Source organism: Herpailurus yagouaroundi, unplaced genomic scaffold, assembly GCF_014898765.1.
Source record: "Herpailurus yagouaroundi ecotype Mexico unplaced genomic scaffold, PumYag 250, whole genome shotgun sequence".
In the NCBI taxonomy this organism is placed as follows: domain Eukaryota; kingdom Metazoa; phylum Chordata; class Mammalia; order Carnivora; family Felidae; genus Herpailurus; species Herpailurus yagouaroundi.
The window spans coordinates 15,206,221-15,224,858 of NW_024412467.1; the positions used below are offsets into that span (position 1 = coordinate 15,206,221).

Consider the following 18,638-nt stretch of genomic DNA (forward strand, 5'->3'; position numbering starts at 1 on the left):
AAGATTCATTTTTATCTAAATAAGTGCAACTGCTACTCTTCCATGAGAAAACGAGCAGGCAATTAAATATACTGACTAGCATCGTTTCAAGCGAAATTTCTGGGTAGGATAGTGTGCTGCTTCCGCAGTTTTGCTTTCTTCCTGCAAAACCTAGGGAGTAACAGGAGTCGACTTCTAAATGTTTTGTATTTCCAAATGGTGTGTTGCGTGGCTCGGCCTGGCCGCCCCCCAGTGACGCCCCCCACCCCCCACCCCCCCGCAGGTGCAGTTCGTGCTGACCATCACGCACACGCTGAGCGCGGTGGTGAAACCCTGCGGCTTCCCCTTCGGCTGTCTCATCTTCCAGTCGTCCTACATGCTCACCTTAGTCATCCTGTTCTTAAATTTTTACGTTCAGGTAAGTGAAATGTACATCTCCGGTGGCGGAACATAGCAGACTGCGCTCTCGCCTTAACGTTGGTGTTTAATTTGCCCGAGGAAATCCACTAGCACGTGCTGGTCGGTGATGGAGGCTCGCAAAGTAGAGAGTGAAAACTAACTCTCCCCCCGCCCCCAAGCCCTCCCCTTGAAGGAAAACCACCATGAATAGCCTTAGTGGGCATTTTATTAAACATTTTTCAGTGCATGCATAAAAAGTTGAATGAAGTCACACATTGGTAACATGGGACAAAAACATGAAACAGGGTCTTATATCTGAATCCAGGGCCTCTATACAAATGGAGAAGAACTTAGGCTGAATGAATTGAATATTAAAAAATCATTTCCATATCAGCACGGTGATGTTGTAACCTCACTATCTGGAAAAAATTCTTTTAAGGCAAGCCACCGTGGAAAGGTCACATTGGCTTTTTCTTTACTAAATGTCATTTTCTTTTTAATCAACAATTTAAATGGAACAGGGCTCCAAAACACGACATCAAAGCAATTCCATTAATACAAAAACTGATGAAGGGGGAGCAGAGTGCAGGCCTCAGGTGGTGGTAGAGTTTAAATTGCTCTCCTTTGTGGGCTGGGGAAATAGAAAGTAAGCTTCATGAAAAAAAGATGAGAACATACATTTCTATTCCAAACAGTACTTTCCAAATTGAAATCAACTGTATTTCTTTCTTTAGACAATAAATGCTTCGTTTTTTTTTTTTTAGTTGGCATTTGCTAAAGGTTAACCTGTGGTGGCTTCTCACAAAGTACAACTGTGGGAAAGTGAACTGCTGACAGTCTTTTCAGCGCCATTGGACTGGCTAGGCTTTGTCTTTTATAACAGATAGAAGTTTCCTTTGAGAATTTCTGAAGAAATAACCATTGATGGAACCAAACAAAGCCACCCCCCCAAAAAAAAACCCCAAAAAAACAAAAACAACTCACACAGCAAAACTGACTGTTAACAGGAAAGCTAAGTGAGTCAACGTGGCACTTGGTGTTGAACCTTGAGGATGAGCAGGTAGCCGGCAGGGTGGGCAGTGGGCGTTCAAAACGTTGACCCTACTTTTTGGTTCACACAGAGTCTTACTCCTTTAGACTTGAGTATATAATTTCAGGCTTGACCCTTGTTAATATAGGTGCTTTAAAAAAAAAAAAAAAGTAAAAATGAGACAAAGTCAGGTATTTGGGCAGAATAAGAAGGATATGCCAAAAACCAAATCAAGCCAGAATCCTGGATACTGGTACTTTTAAGATAACAGCATTTTTTCCAACTTGAATTGGAAAGGATCTAATTTTTAGGAAATGCAAGTAAGCAACTAATGCAGAATAATTTGAATGCCAGTCCTGTAATACATAAATCCTAACCAGTGTAGAGAAGGTGACAGAAACAACCTTTCATTGGAATTCATTCACATTTGTCTCGGTTTTTACCCTATTTTTAGTTTTAACCATTAGCTTAAAAATTGTCAGACAAAAATTCTTCTTTGGTGGGGGGCCTGGGTGGCTCAGCCGCTTAGGCATCTGACTCTTGATTTCGGCTCAGGTCACAGGTCGTGAGTTCAAGCCCTGGGATTCTCTCTCTTTCCCTCCCTCTCTGCCCCCCCCCACTTGTGTTCCCTCTCTCAAAATAGATAAACTAAAACAAATTCTTACCTGTCCAATACCCAATAAAATCATGAACAGTTTTAGATTATATGCCATGTCGAAGTCTTATTCAAGAATCCTTTTTTCCCTCTCTTCAAAATATATGCATCCAACAGACGTACCGAAAAAAGCCAATGAAGAAAAATACGCAAGAGCCACCTGCAGGGAAAGAAGTTAAGAACGGTTTCTCCAAAGCCTGCTTCACTGCAACTAATGGGGTAATAAACAAGAAAGCACAGTAAATGCCCAGTAATAGACAAAGCATATATAATAGCCTCACAGATTCGCTTGTTTTAAAGCAAAGACTGAATTGAAAGTTATATATGTTTTAGCATAAACTAATTTCTTTTGAGTTTATAAATCATTTGTACCCGGAATGTATTAATATATTGCTATTAGGTTAATCTGTTAACTGAATGCTTCCGTCAACATACGTGTCACCTCAGACACTGAACTCTGTAGACCTCAGAACTGGTGCGGCTCTGTCTCCTCCCCACAGACTGACCCCCTCACCAGAACCGTCGGTATAACGCCTTATACACGTACAAAGCCAGGAAACACGGAGCCTTGTTTTCCGAAGCCAGTCTTCAAATAAAAAGTTTTCTTCAGATTGAAGTGTTTAAAACAAAATGTTAATTACCTTTCTAACTACAGGGTGTCTTAATCTATATTAAGCACTGCTCGCCAGTGTGTAATCAGTCCATTTGTTCCATTAGGACCTGACCCCAGAAAATATGAAAAGGGATTTTAAACGGAAGACAGGAGAATCTAGCACAACTTTTCTCTCTTAAGGTAGAGTCTGTCAAATTCCTACACTAAGTCTCAACTTAGTGATATGGTAATGAAATTTGTATTTGATTTTGACAATTACTTTTCCTAAGAAGAAAAACTCTTCTGCCAAATCCTCATAGCTCAGGGGCTTCGGATGGGAGTAGTTTCTCACTTTTTAATTTGGTTTCCTTAACTATTCACATAGTCCTGTCAACCTCCCATGTTAAATTACCCTAGTTTAGGTTGTAAATGGACACCATGATCGGTTTTAAAAGCAGCATCTGAATCTGGCTGCCCGCTTTCGGATCAAAGAATTTTCCCTTCTCCTTGGAAGACTAAGCCACTGGAATATTTATGAATCAGAGCAGTTGGGGCAAAATAGACATTGAATTTGTCCACTCTTGTATTATCCCCAAATACCTGCTGTCACTCTTTTCAGGTTAAGTTTTTGAAAACAGGAAGAAAAAGAGGACTATGGAAAGATCCCAACATTGATTGAGCCTTGGGCTGGTAATGAGCCACAGTGAAAAGTGCCAATTTGGCAAACCCGGTATATCCTACCCCTGCCCAGGTAACACGAGTTCTCCTGAGAACAGGCACAAAAGTGGAGGAAAACATATTTTTTTCCTCCCTAAATATTGGACTTTTACTACGAAATTGCATCAAGCATGGAAGCAATATGTTTTGAAGATGTGAGGAAGATTTATACCCTATGAAACTACTAAAAGACTTGCCAACTTTGACGCTTTTCTTTCCGCTCTTCCCTTTAAAGAGGTCATCATGTTAAGGTCAAACACGGAAGTGCCAGAAAGGCATGCTTGCCATTACCCAGTGTTCAATCTGGGAGTGCCTCTCTGTCCTTTTCCCCCCCTTGCTTTCTAGTCTGAAAATTATTTCCCCCGTTTAAAAAAGAGCACGGACTTGGGGACGGCATTGCACCACGGACACCAATCCAGGTCTCCCACTTCCCGCTCGTGGCCGCTACCCTCTCAGGCCCAGCCTGCTTTGCAGAAGGTGACTGACCTTAGCTGGTCTTCGTGGGAAACGTGCTGTGCAGATGCGTGCATGTCACATGTGGGCACTTGGTCCATTTTTATCGAAGACACCCACTTACTCTTGGATTTATTTTTCTAAGTTTTCTAAAGCTGATTTTTCTAGGGTGCCTAACCCCCACTTCCTCCCATCCCATCCTAACAGTGTTATGAGTACTGTCCTCTCCCAGAAACCTGTTTCAAAACAAGGGCTAGCTTCCAGGAGTTCTGTTATTTCTCCTCTGTAACAAAACGCGAGCTGGACTCCAGTGCAGTTTGGGGTCCCAAACAAGGGCTGAAATCGGTGACCAAAGTGCATTCCAGGTAAAAATGAGACACAGAGGGAAGCCAGACCTCACTGGTTGTTCATCGTAAGCAGCTTATTCTCAAATGTCAGGGAGGCCCTAAAGTCTCAGACTCTGCATCACACCTGCAGTTTTGGTGACCTCACGGACCCCATACTGGCAGAACAAGGAGGGAAGCCAGCCTTCGGCAGAATGGCAAAGCCAGACAGCTGTAAGTACAAGGCAGTTCGAAACCTCTCAGATCGAAGGGAAAAACGTGAGTAGTTGGTACTTCCAAGCTCAACTTAGAGGCGTTAGGATGCTATTTTCCCACTGGGGCTTTCATTCTTGTGAAGCCGACCAAACACTTCTAGCCTTAAACCATTCAAGGGCTGATGCAAGAGCCATGAAGTCTTAGCCACAAAAACTGAATCAGGTAAATATTTTAACCTATCTTTAAGCGTTGGAATTTTAAAAAAAAAAAGTCTACATTTAATGTGATTTTCCTAGAACCAGGAAAAAAACCTCTCTAATCTGTTAAAAACTTTTGTGCCTGAATTTCCTTTTACTCATTAGAATGAAAATATTTAATACTATAAGCACATGTTACAAATTCAATTTTTTTAAACAAAATGGAATGATAAATGGAAATGAGACATTTTCAACCCATCAAAATTATACATTGAACCAGTTAGGCTTATTGAAAGATGAGGTCCTCCCTATCCCCGTCAGAGGTATCTATTTTTATTGGTAAGGAAAAATGATATTTACTGTGATGGGCAGAACCGCACTTTGTAAGAGACCATTCTGATACTTCCGTATCATTTTATGATGTTTCTAGAGTCTTCCTTATTTGGAAAATAAGGATATCACTTTTTTGTTTTCTTTTGAAAGTACTTGAGAACATAATATGATTGGGGTGGACAGGGAAGCAGGAGAAGCCATTTTTCTTTGTAGACAGATAAAAAGCATTCTGTATGATTGTTGTATAATAAATTTTTACACTAAAGCAAAGCATGTTGAGATTATTCTTATTTGGTTGCAAGAAGTTAAAACGTGTGCCTGCGTGGTATTCCAAATGACCAATTTTACTCAGGAATTTTTTAATAAAGGGATATTTTAGTAATTAATTTTAGACATTTAATTCATTTCAGTAAAAAGTGCATGGCCTTTTATGTAGCATTATTAGTATATGAATACTATGTAAAACTATTTCAGAAAATGGTCATTACAAGAAAAACGTAGGACCAATTAGAGGAGTAGAGCTATAATGGCTACTATAAATTTAATGGTTTAATATAATGGTTATATTAAATTTACTGTGTGGGAGCACCAGCTTGGTTGAGGGGACGATGTTAGGCAGAAACACCATACAGTGCTCTGGAGCCTCTGACCATCACTCTGTAGAGTGCCCAGACCAGCAGAGAGGGTGCTGCTTCCGCTCAGGAGTGGGATGTGAGCTTTGACCATAGGGAAGCCCAAGAAAGACACGTCAGTCAAGGTCATGGGGCAGGATCACCGATGGGTGGTGCATCAATGGAGAGTTTTGAACGGTTACATTAAAGAGAACAAGACAGGCCCAAAGGCCATGCTCAAAGTCTGTTTACGAAATGGCTTAAATTCCTGGATGGTAACAGGGATGGGGCAGGGGTGGGAGAAAGGGTACGAGAGGTGGCACAGAAGGGGAGAAGGTTCAGTTTCGCTATCTGAACGGGGACCCGAGTTTTTTGGGGCGGGGGGGGGGGAGGGAGAGGACATTTTAAAAAGTTTCCTTGTAACCTACTGAGGCTTCATTTTAAACAGTGGGTGGAACCAATTCACGTGTGAAAAGAAACCTTTTTGTCTCTGTGGCAAGGCCTAATAATTCGTCGCAGAGTGAAAGAGCCGCCTGACACGTGGGAAGCATTCACCTAAACACATTTCCTAGTTTCTGTATACAAAGAAGATTGCCATGTGTTTTTATTACAGCAGGCTTGCTTCAAAATCAGCTACGTTCACATACTTAGGGGACAGCTGTCTTCCCAGGCAAAGAAGTAAGCGCTCGTACAAGACTACGGTCACCTAAGATATCCCTTCACCTTCTTCGCCTTCAGTCATGGAGAAGAGGAAACGTGATCAACGTGTAGGTCATTTTGCCCTGTTAAAGCGTGTAGAGGGGACACTGGAATAAGAGCAGGAGGGCGCAAATCTGAAATTTGTACCCTCATCGGGCAGCTTGTCAGCACAGGTCATCGTGGATCTGCGGAGCAGCTCACGGGGAGCCCTCGAGGAAGGTGTCTGCGGCCAGGTCACGTTCGGCAGCCCGGGTGAGGCAGACCTCTGCTCCCTCCGTGCACTTGAAGCTCGTGGCACCGACCTGTGCCGTTTGCAGGCACTGCCGTCTGTAGCCCGGAGATGGGCCCGTGAGCTTGTTTTTGCCACAGTTACCATCTGCCTTCGGTCAACAAACCTAGCCGCCCCCCGAAAGGCACGTGGGTCTGTGACTCCCAAGCATTGAACAACAAAAGGCAAGGTTTTGCAGCGTTGCCTGGGATAATGTCACGTACGAAGAGGGAAATGAACTTCACACCTGCTAGTAACGAATAGAAGTTGCACATTTCTCTGAAAGATTTAAGCACTCTGCCTGGGCTAGTCCATGTAAAACTGGCCCTTATGTTTTTAATGCTAGTTTAGTCCTACGGGATCTGATAAACTCTGGAAATAGGAATGTTCACTTAAATATTTGTCAAATCTACCTCGCCCAGTGCTGCGTATTACACTAGAGGTACAGAGGCGCCCCACGTGAAATCCTGCCCGTAGCCTTCATAGTCTGGTTAAGTAGATGGAGAAATGTTTAGTTAGAAAATAATGGATGCGTTAAAAATAGTGGGGGCACCTGGGTGGCTCAGTCGGTTAAGTGTCCGACTCTTGGTTTCTGCTCAGGTCACGATCGCGCAGTTCATGTGTCCGAGCCCCACATCAGGCTCTGCGCTGACCGTGGGGAGCCTGTTTGGGATTCTCTCCCTCCCTCTCTGCCCTTCCCACACACTCTCTCCAAAATAAACTTAAAAACAACAGCTTACCAAGAAAACTTTCCTAAAGGAGGCAATAATGCCTGAGCTTAGTTTTTGATGGATGGGAAATTGTCCATATAGACAAGGAAGGGACCTTGTTCAAAAAAATCCCAGAAGTTAAACACCTAGGATTCCAATGGATTCCATTACTTGAACAAGTATTTGAATGCCTCCTATGTGCCAAGCATTGTCCCAGGATTTGGAATAAAATGGTAAAAAGAACAGACGAGCAGTCTGCTCTTAAGGAGCTCATGCCTAGTGGGCACCTTCTAGAGGGAAAACAAGCAGTTACCACGCTCTGTAAGATGTGCTAGTCACATTAACAAACATGCACTGGGGTCAAGAAGCCTTTGTGCCTAAAACAGGGAGAGGAGAAAGCTGGCCCCGCCAGAGACTTAGCCAGAAACGAAGGCCTAAGAAGCACTGAGAGAAAGAGGAGGAAGTAGTGTCCCAGAGGCCAAGAGAATATTTAAACAGACTCAGATGCTGCAAGGTTATCAGCTGGGCAAATGCTGGGGGAAAAAAAAGGGCATTAGGTTTGGTCAATGGGAGGCAATTAGCAGATTTCAGGGGCTTTAGAGTTAATGAGAAGCCCTCTCCCCCCCACCCCCCGCCAATCAAGCCATATAAAAATAATGTCTAAGAGTTAGAAACAGGAAGGGAGAGCTCTAGCTGCTAAAAGAGAGTGAAGCTGAGTGAGCTGCAGTTAGAGGGCAAGTCCAATGACCTCGCAGCTTGAGGGGAAGGATCGGGCAGTCAGGCCCCTCCCTTTGTTCCCACAGGAAAACTACTCAGAGTCCACTGCTGCATCACCTGAGAGCCATCGATGGCCTTGAACGGATGCTACACAGAAAGCAGCCCAGGGGCGTCCTGCCCTTGGGCAACGCTTGGCCTCACTCTCTTTGCCACAGAAAGGGTGAGAAGGAGCCAAGGGGTGGGAGAGATACGAAGACGGGAGGGGCACCCACAGAGCCCAACTTGTGTCTCAAACTGCAAAGTCCAGTTCAAGATGGCAACGTAGGAAGAGTCTGAACTCGCCTCCCCCACAGAACACACCAAATCACATCTATTAATTCAACAGTTCCTCCTGAAGAACGATCGAGGGCTGACCAAACGGCTACTAAACAACCCCAGGCAAAGAAACCAGCAAGAGAGACGGAGACGTGGTAACAAAGGGAACCCCCACTCCCAACTCTGTGACCAGCAGTGGGGAGGGACAGTACTGAGAAATCAGGAACAGATCCCTCTCTGTCCTTGGGCACAGAAAAAAACCCAAGGCTTAAGAGAGCAACACTAGAACTCTGCCAAGCAGCAGGGTCACCGCAAGAACGCTCTCCAGGTCAGAGGGACCAGAGAATGACACAGTTTACGTTGCCACCCTACCTTGGGAACTTGGACTGGAACAGAGTCCAGCCACCATGGCGAGCAGGTCTGGTTGTTTCGGTGGGCTTGTGACCTCAGCGAACCCAGGGTCCACAAGCCCACGCCAGCCCTAGACACGCTGGAACACAGAAAAAGAACCATGGTTTAAAAGGGCAGAGGAACTATGGGAACCCTCTGCCTTCCATCTGAAGGGCCCAGACTGGAGCAGGTCTGGCTGCCCACAAGGTGTGGGTTCAAGATGCCATATTGGAGGGCCCTGGTACCATAACTGAAGCCCACAGGAGCCCTGGCCATGATGGTGCACAGAAAATAAAAAGCCAAGGTTTACAAGGGCTGAGGAACTGTGGGAAGGTTCTCTTCCCCTCCACCTTCAAAGTCCAGACGAGAACAGGGTCCGGCTCATGGTGAGTGTGCCACCTCAGTAAGCCCAGTGTTCACAACCCCACACCAGCTCCCCTGTGGTGCTGGGGCACAGAAGACACAAGCTATGGTTTTGTGGGATTTTTATTTCTTTTCCTTTTAAAAATTTGTCAGGTCTTGTTTGTATTTTTTTCTTTTTGGTCTTATTCTTTTTCTTTTTTCTTTTAGTTTACTCTTTTTAAAATTTCATTGTTTTTTCCCTTTATTCTTCCTGTAAAAAGCCATGGTTTAAGAGAGTAGCTGGTGTATCCAGCCACAGCTCCAGCCATCCAGCAGAAGTCACAAAGCACACACAGTCTACGTAGGGAACACCATACAGGGGACCACTCCTTCAACTGTAGGAGAAGTAGCCGTTTTGCTTAGTCCACAGTAAAAAGCACAAAAAGTCAAGCAAAATGGGGAAACAGAGAAATATACTTAAAAAAAAAAAACTCAGAAAAAGGACCAAATGAAACAGATCAGCAATATGTCTGATAAAGAACTGAAGTAATGATTGTAAAGATATTACTGGGCTGGAGAAAAGAATGGAAGAACTCATTCCAAGAAGTGAGACCAAAAAAAATATTAAAAAGAACTAAGCAGGAGAGCACCTGGGAGGCTCATTCAGTTAAGTATCCAACTTCAGCTCAGGTCATGGTCTTGCAGTGTGTGAGTTCAAGCCCCGCATCAGGCTCTCCACTGCCAGCAAAGACCACTTCAGATGCTCTGTCTCCCTCTCTCTGCCTGTCTCACCGGTCCTCTCGCTCTCAAAAATAAATAAACTTAAAAGAACCAAGGAGAGCTGAAGAATACAATAACTGAAATAAAAAAACACTAAAGGGAATCAACAGATTAGAGGATACAGAGGAACATATCAGCGATATGGAAGAGTAATACAACAAACTAAACAAAAAGAAAACAAAATTAATGAGGTTAGATTAAGAGAGCTCTTAAGCAACATCAGGTGAAAAAACACTTGCATTATATGGGTCCCAGAAGGAGAGAGAAAGGTCTAGAAGACTTATTTAAAGAAATAAAAACTGCAGGAGTACCTGGGTGGCTCAGTCGGTTAAGTGTCTGACTCTTGATTTCAGCTCAGGTCATGATTTCACAGTGGTGGGATCGTGCCTCGCATCAGGCTCAGCATGGAGCGTGGAGCCTACTTGGGATTCTGTCTCTCTCCCCCACTCTCTCAAAATAAATAAATAAACTGGGGCGCCTGGGTGGCTCAGTCCATTAAGCATCCAACTTCGCTCAGGTCATGATCTCACGGTTCATGTGTTTGAGCCCAACATGGGGCTCTGTGCTGACAGCTTGGAGCCTGCTGAAGATTCTGTATCTCCTTCTCTCTCTGCCCCTCTCCTGCTCATGCTCTGTCTTGCAAAACTAAATGTTTTTTTAAAAAATTAAAAATAAGTAAACTTTAAAAAGAGAAATAACTGAAAACTTCCCTAACTTGAGGGAAATAGATATCCCAAGTCCAAGAAGCAAAGAGAGTTCCAAAGAAGATGAACCCAAGGCGGTCCACACCACGGCACATAATAATTAAAATGTCAAAGGTTAAAGATAAAGAGAGGATCTCAGAAGCAGCAAGAAACAAACAGTTACTTACAAGGCAAAATTTATAAAGCTATCAGCTGATTTTTCAGCAGAAACTGTGCAAGCCAGAAGAGAGTAGCATAGTATATTCAAAGTGCTGAAAGCAAAAAACCTACAACTAAGAATACCCAGCAAGGTTATCATTCTGATTTGAAGGAGAGAGAAAGTTTCCCAGACAAACAAAAGATAAAGTAGTTTCTCACCATTAAATCAGCTTTACAAGAAATGTTAAAAGGACTTCTTTAAGTGGAAACGAAGTGGCCATAATTAGACATACGTAAAAGAGGAATAAAAAGATGTAAAATATGACAACATATACTTAAAATGTGGAGAAGCGAGTAAAAAGAGAAGGGGGAATCTTTTTGTTTTTAAGAATGTGTTTGAACTCAAATGACCATCAAATTAACCTGGAATGCCATTTAGTTAGGATGTAAATGGTAACCTCATGGTTACCATAAACCCAAAACATATGATAGACACACAAAAAATAGAAAGAAAGCCAAATAAAACACTATAGATATTCCTCGATCACAAAGAAAGAGAGTAAAAGAAGAAAGAAGAACTACAAAAACAACCAGAAAACAATTTTTAAATGGCAATAGGTACATACCTATCAATAATTACTTTAAATGTAAATGGCCTAAATGCTCCAATCAAAAGAGTAGAGGAATAGAAATAAAAAAACAAAAAACACACAAGACCCATCTATACACTGCCTACAAGAGGTTCAGCTCAGATGTAAAGACACATACAAACTGAAAGTGAAGGGATGGAAAAACATTCCACATGCAAATGGAACTGATCAAAAAGCCAGGGTAGCAATACTTATGTTAGACAAAATAGGCTTTAAAACAAAGATTTTAACAAGAGACAAAGCCATTACACAATGATAAAGGGATCAGTCCAACAGGAGAATATAACAACTGTAAATATCTATGCACCTACCACTGGAGCATCTAAATACATGAAGCAAATGTTAATGGACATAAAGAGATAAATTGATGATAATACAAAAGTAGGGGACTTTAATACTCTGCTCACATCAATGGATAGATAATCTAGACAGAAAATCAATGAAAAAACAATGTCTTTGAATGACATATTGGGCCAGATAGATACAACAGATATATACAGAACATTCAACCCCAAAACAATAGAATCCACATTCTTTTCACGTGCACATGAAACATTCTGAAAAACAGATCACATGTGAGGCCGTAAAACGAGCCTCAATAAATTTAAGACGACTTAAATCAAACCATGTATCTTTTCTGACCACCACAGTGTGAATCTAGTAATAATTCACAAGAAAAAAAACTGGAAAAAACACAAACACATGGAGACGAAACAACATGATACTAAACAACCAATGAGACAATGAAACAAAGAAGAAATTAAAAAAAAAAAAAAAACCACATGGAAACAAATGAAAATGGAAACATAATAGTCCAAAATCTCTGGGGCACAGCAAAAGCAGTTCGAAGAGCAAAGTATATGGCAGTACAGGCCTACCCCAAGAAACAAGAAAAATTTCAAATAATCTGACCTTAAGCCTAAGAAATTAGAAAAAGAACAACAAAGTCTGGGGTAAGCAGAAGAAAGGAAATAATAAAGATCAGAGCAGAAATAAATGACATAGACACTTAAAAAAGAAAATCAGTAAAACAAACAGCTGGTCCTTTCAAAAGATCAACAAAATTCACAAATTCGTAGCCAAACAAATCAAGAAAAAAAAAGATAAAGGACCCAAATAAAATCAGAAATGAAAGAGGAAAAGTAACAACTCACATCACATAAATACAAAAAAATTATAAGAGATTACTGTGATAAGATATATTCCAACAAACTGGACAACCTAAAAGAAATGGATAAATTCTTAGAAATATGTAATCTTCCAAAACTGAACCAGGAAGAAATATAAAATCCGAATAGACTGATTACAGGTAATGAAATTAAATCAGTTATTTAAAAACTACCAAAAAAAAAAAAAAAAAGTCCAGGACCAGATGGATTCACAATCGAATTCTATCAAATATTTAAAGAAGATTTAATACCTATTTGCCTCAAACAACTCCAAAAAAATAGAATAGGAAGGAAAACTTCCAAATATATTCTGTAAGACCAGTATTACTGTGATACCAAAACCAAAGACACCACAAAAAAGAAAACTACAAGCCAATATCTCTAATGAACACAGATGCAAAAATTCTCAACAAAATATGAGCAAGCCACATACAACAAAAAAATTATTCATCGCAATCAGGTGGAATTTAGTTCTGGGATGCAAGTATGGTACAACATTCCCCAATTAGTCAACATCATACACCATATCAACAAAGCAAAGAATAAAAAAATCGATAATCCTCTCAGTAGATGCAGAAAAGCATTTGACAAGGTTTAACATTCATTCATGATAAAAACTCAACAAAATGAGGTTAGAGGGAACATACATCAACATAATAAGGGCTATAAATGACAAACCCACAGCTAACATCATCTTCAGTGGTGAAAAATTGAGAGCTTTCCCTCTAACGTCAGGAACAAAACAAGGATGTACACTCCCACTTTTTAGTTAACATAATACTGGAAGTCCTAGCCAAAGGATCAGCCAAAACAAAGAAATAAAAGGCATCCATATTGGTAAAGAAGAAGTTAAATTATAACTATTTGCAGATGACATGATACCATACATAGAAATGAATTCAGTGAAATGGTAGGATACAACATTTATACCCAGAAATTTGTAGCATTTCTAGAAATTAACAACAAAGTTGAAATTCTTTTAAATACCATTTACAATTGGACCACAAAGAACACCTAGAAATAAACTTAGCCAGAGAGGTGAAAGACCTATATTCTGAAAACTATAAAACACTGATGAAAGAAATTGAAGATGACACAAATGGAAAGATATTCCATACTCATAGAAGAATTAATATTGTCAAAATATCCACATTACCCAAAGCAATCTACAGATTCAATGCAATCTTTATCAAGATACCACAGCATTTTTCACAGAACGAGCACAAATAATATTAAAATCTGTATGGAACCAGGGGCACCTGGGTGGCTCAGTTGGCTGGGGACTGACTTCAGCTCAGGTCATGATCTCACAGTTCGGGAGTTTGAGCCCCGCGTCGGGGTCCATGCTGACAGCTCAGAGCCTGGAGCCTGCTTCGGATTCCGTGTCTCCCCCTCTCTCTGCCCCTCCCCTGCTCACCCTCTGTGTCTCTCCATCTCTCAGTAATAAATAAACGTTAAAAAAAAAAAAATCTCTTCCTTAGCTACCATGTTCATTTGTCATTCTCATAAAGTCCTTCTAATCAAGCCAGTAAAGGCGCTTCGATTTGGGTCTGAGCAAACTTTTTTTCAAAAAATTTTAACATTTATTATTGAGAGACAGAGAGAGACAGAGCCTGAACAGAGGAGGGGCAGAGAGAGGAGACACAGAATGCGAAGCAGGCTCCAGGCTCCCAGCTGTCAGCACAAAGCCCGACGCAGGCCTCGAACTCACGAACCGGGAGATCGTGACCTGAGCTGAAGTTGAACTCTCAACCGACTGAGCCACCCAGGTGCCCCTGGGCCTAGACAAACTTAATTTCCGCTAATACTCCATAGTATTACAGCCTCGGACCATTCCTGCATTTCTCTGCCTCTGTTCCAGGATTCACGTTAGTCCCTCTGTGCTAACCCTAGAGAAACCCACCCTATCCTTCAAGATCTCATAATGGCACTTTTCCTCCAGGAAAAGCTGTCCCTGATCACCCCAACAAAAATGACCTCTCCCTCCTCACAACCCTGCTTGTGCCCAGTTTACACTTCACTTAGGACCCTTGTCACACACAACCTTGAGATTTTTCAGTTACCTGGTGTCTTAAGACTAACTTCTTACTAGCTAAGATCATGCCTTACCCATCCTACCCTGGGAGCTGACGGAAGGCTTTGGAGGGAACAGCTCTCAGATATATGTTTACCAGTTACCAGAAGTCATATACATTCTTTAGACGTTGTTCACTGAAGATGGTCAATGCAATGGCACTGAAATCCACAAAACTCCAGGTCACCAGGAACTGTAAGCCCTAAACTGGATACACCCACATGAGATGAAGTGAATTAGATCCTATGGACTTAACTAAAAAGTGTTCTTATACTCTTTTATAAAGCTTACAATAATATACTAAACCATAGCTCATTAAAAAATTCTAAAGAAAAAAGATGACCATTAAATTGAGGCTGTAAACATTTGTTTTGGCAGACTAAATTTACACAACACAGAAGATACTATGTCACGATTATATAAGTTAACCGTTTTCAGTCCGTAGTCTTTAACTGCACTCATCCAATTATGAACAGAGTTCGTTTGTAGATGGCTTCAAATTACATAGGTTTTATTTTTCCAAAATAAATTCACTCAACTGTGCATGCAAACTTCATGCATTCAGACTTTATTAGAGCACTTAGGAATTGTCACATAGGCATCTCTCCTCTGCTAAAGCTGGCCGTTTTGTTTAAGTGCTGAAGAAACTAGAATATTTGCAGATCCAATGAAATAATAAGTATTTCAAAATACAACACTGTTTTCATCTGAGCTATTTGCATCACAAAGTAAATTTTCCCTCTACGAGACAGACCAAACAGCAGGTATACAGATGCTAAAATTTTTCCCCCACAAAACTCGAGGACACCTCAAATAAAAGACTGATTTTACTTTAAAATCATTAAAAAAAAAAAGCAACACCCCAAGTTAGTAAACATCTGGAGCTTATTTTCTGACCAAATTTTGATACAGAACGCTAACATTTATGACAACTGGACAATAACACAACTACAAACTACCAACGTATCCTGTTCTATTTCCAACTCTGCGGTTCTCAGGGATGCCATTTGTAGCAGAGCAAAATGAAGAAGCCGGGGCCACCGCTGTGTGACCCAAGCCAGCTTTGTCGTCTTCAGGTGGCTCAGACTGGTGGGAAAAAAAAAAAAAAAAAAAAAGAACAGCAATTAGTTGAGCCTGAACTACCCAGCTCTTGGTCCCTCAGAACTCGGTGAGCCAACATGAACGTCACTCTGTTTTATCAGCTACGTCCCTAACTCAGATATCCAGCGAAGTTCTGTCTTCCATGGCCACTGGAAGCTAAAGTCAGTTCATTGCAGGAGAACTGGCCGGAGTCAAAATCACCCTGCAAAAATGTCTCGAACGTGTGACACTTCGAGGATGTGCCCACCATCTCTCAACAGTCCAGCACAGCAGGTTATTTTTTTCCTCCCGTGTTGAAGAAAAGACCAGTATTTCTTGGGTGGAATACCAAAGGCAGTGGCTGGGCTGGCTTTCGGGGCCGTGCAGTGTGCAAAATGCATGTTTGTTAATACACAGATTGGGACTGAGCCCAACGTGATGCTCATAAAACAAGATGTAGGTAAGAGCTGATATCAACGAGGGAACTGATTTTCCCGTCCTAAAGCGTCCTAGGCGCAGGCTCATCTGCAAAGAATGGCAGACAGAATCACCTGTGTGATTTAAGTTATTTCTCTTTTTTCTGTGTTCAGCTCGGGTAATTTGACTTGGGCATGATAGACAGTACTAGATATCTACCCAACATCTGTTCTCCCTTTCTTATTTACAGAACCCCACTTGTTAGGAAGACAGTAACAGTTAAATTCTCCCCCAACTCCCTTTCAACCAGGGTGGGCTACTGACCCAGTCAGTTAGATGGAGACAAACTTCTGTTGGTTTGGGCTTCCACGAAAACAGTTTTCTTAATTTAGAAAAAAATGGAAGGGGAAGGTAGATTTTCCTGGCACACGTCTTTGACCTTTCACATTTCACCTATTCTCGTCCTTCCTACCTGGAGTGTAGAAGAGATACCCAGAAGTACAGTGGACACTCTATCGAGCCCAAAGCCATATGAAGGATGGCTGAGCAGGAAACTAAAGGGACCTGGGTCTCTGATGGCTGCTTGCTGTTACCGCATCACCGGCCCTGGATAACCTCCCTCCCTCTGGGCTGCCGCTTACAGGGAAAAAAATAAAACCCCTATTTGGTGTAGCTGCTGCAGCCTGATTCCTGTTACATGTGACCAACTGTAACATGTACATTTAATTCACATTTGATCCAGTTCTCCAGTAGAGCTGGGAATTAGGCTAATATTCTTAGTCCAGATTTGTCTTTTTCCTATATCCTCTTTTAGCGCTATTTTGATGTGAAGATTTGTTATTTTTGTTTCTCTAAATTTTGGGGGGCCTTCCCAAATTTTTTCCTGATAATTCAAGTGATTCAAGATATAGGTCAAGTGATTCAAGATACAGGTAAAAGGATGATCACTACAAAATTATTTGTAATAATAATTTAAAATAACCTGGATGTGCATCAATAGGGAATCAAATGTATAAGTTGTAGCAGGTCCACAACCTAGAATATTTTATAGTTATTAAAAAATAATTCTGGACTTGGAAAAGGATCCTTTTATTGCTCAGAGAACGAACAAAAATACACATAATATTTAGTATAACATTTATGTTACTTAAAGACATACACATGTATACTTATACAGACATTTGTATACATTCTTCTATAAGTATTGACAAAGTGTCTGAAAGAACATATACCAAACTATAAAGAGGTGGTTACTTCTAGATCACAGGTAAGAAGGAGGGTTAAGGAAAGGGGGAAAAAATAACTCTTTATAAATGTTATGCTGTTTGAGTTTATTCCACAAAAGTAATTCGTATCCGGGACTAAATTCTAAAAATACAGAAGTAATCTAATATAAGAAGATTCACCTAAAATGTCACTACACAGAAATACCCCAGTTTTGGTGCATATCTTCTAGAATCTAGACCTCTCACTGTGTATACATGCACGTACATATGCGCAAACTCTCTTGTCACACCATCCTCCTTGTTATCTCATTGGTCAACTGGTTCTTCTCTTCTTCTCGCTTCATCTCCCTGGAGCAGCCCAAGAGCTTTGTCCTGGCCCTTCTCTCTACGCTCAGTCCCTAAGTCAATTCAGCCAGTCTTATGCTCAGCCTTCGGCCATGAGTTTCAGTCTCAAATATCCAATCACCCACTAGACAACTCCATTCAGATGCTGAAATCACACACTGAATATATGTTCCCAATTAAACTTTTAATATCTATCCACAACCTCCCCTTTGCCCTCCCTGCAAAACCAGACCTTTCCCAGTCTTCTCTCTCTCATGAAATGACACCAATCTTTACCAGGCTACTCAAACCCCAACTCTGGATGTGGTCCTTTCCCTTCCCACCACATCTAACTCATCAGCCAGCCTTCCAGCTCCCTCTCTGCTGCCTGCGTCATCCAATCCCCCATCCCAACACACAGAGGGCATTAAGAGGAGTCCTTTACTATTACCCTTTTCACTGCCACTGGAATAAAATCCTGTTCCCCTTTCATAGCCCATAACGTGACCACTGCCATCACACAACCTCATACTACTCTGCCTCACTCCTGTTGTTTGGCCCCCACCGGAACATACCAAGCTGCATATGGCCTCAGACATCCATCTCGGCCATTCCCTCTGAAATGCCCTTCCCTGCTCTCCCCACGGCTGGCTCCCTCCCACCTTCCAAGTTAGCTCAAATGTCACTTCCTTAAGAGAAGTTTGACTGGACTCTTTCCACGCCGAATCAGTCTCTTTCATCACACTTTTTTTCTTCTTACCACTGTCACAAATTTTTATCTATTTACTCTTCACTCTCTGTCTATCCTACTAAAATGTACCCTCTAGACGGTCAAGGACCCCTTGGGTATCATTCTAGCCCCAGCAGTGAAGACAATACTTGGCACCTAATAGATGCAGCAGTTTGTGGAATGAATGAACATAATACACCCTCATCGAACATTTAAAACAAGTGGGATCTGGGGCGCCTGGGTGGCTCAGTCAGTTGAGCATCCGACTCTTGATTTTGGCTCAGGTCATGATCTCACAGTTCAGGAGGTGGAGCCCCACATGGGGCTTTGTGCTGACAGCACAGAGCCTGCTTGGGATTTTTTTTTCTCTCCCTCTCTATTGCAGAATAAATAAATAAAC

The 18,638-nt window shown here is 41.7% G+C and overlaps 2 protein-coding genes and 1 long non-coding RNA gene across 3 annotated transcripts in view; 1 reads left to right on the forward strand and 2 right to left on the reverse strand.

Annotated features, from left to right (window-relative positions):
- ELOVL2 (ELOVL fatty acid elongase 2) overlaps positions 1–5,159 on the forward strand; it is a 67,568-nt gene extending 62,409 nt beyond the window's left edge. The window contains exons 7-8 of the mRNA XM_040460297.1: positions 263–397; positions 2,181–5,159. Of these exons, the coding sequence (XP_040316231.1) occupies positions 263–397; positions 2,181–2,306 (261 nt within the window). The 3' untranslated portion in view covers positions 2,307–5,159. The remainder of the gene's footprint in view (positions 1–262; positions 398–2,180) is intronic.
- LOC121020306 (uncharacterized) lies at positions 693–2,184 on the reverse strand. The gene is made up of 3 exons (XR_005786060.1): positions 2,074–2,184; positions 1,363–1,559; positions 693–1,009 (listed from the first exon to the last, which is right to left on the reverse strand). It is a non-coding gene; the product is annotated as an uncharacterized LOC121020306 (long non-coding RNA).
- A 1,242-nt stretch (positions 5,160–6,401) lies between the features above and the next one.
- Positions 6,402–18,638, reverse strand: part of SYCP2L (synaptonemal complex protein 2 like) — a 108,879-nt gene continuing 96,642 nt past the window's right edge. The window contains exons 29-30 of the mRNA XM_040460497.1: positions 8,587–8,704; positions 6,402–6,584 (exon numbers count right to left, since the gene is read on the reverse strand). Of these exons, the coding sequence (XP_040316431.1) occupies positions 6,402–6,584; positions 8,587–8,704 (301 nt within the window). The remainder of the gene's footprint in view (positions 6,585–8,586; positions 8,705–18,638) is intronic.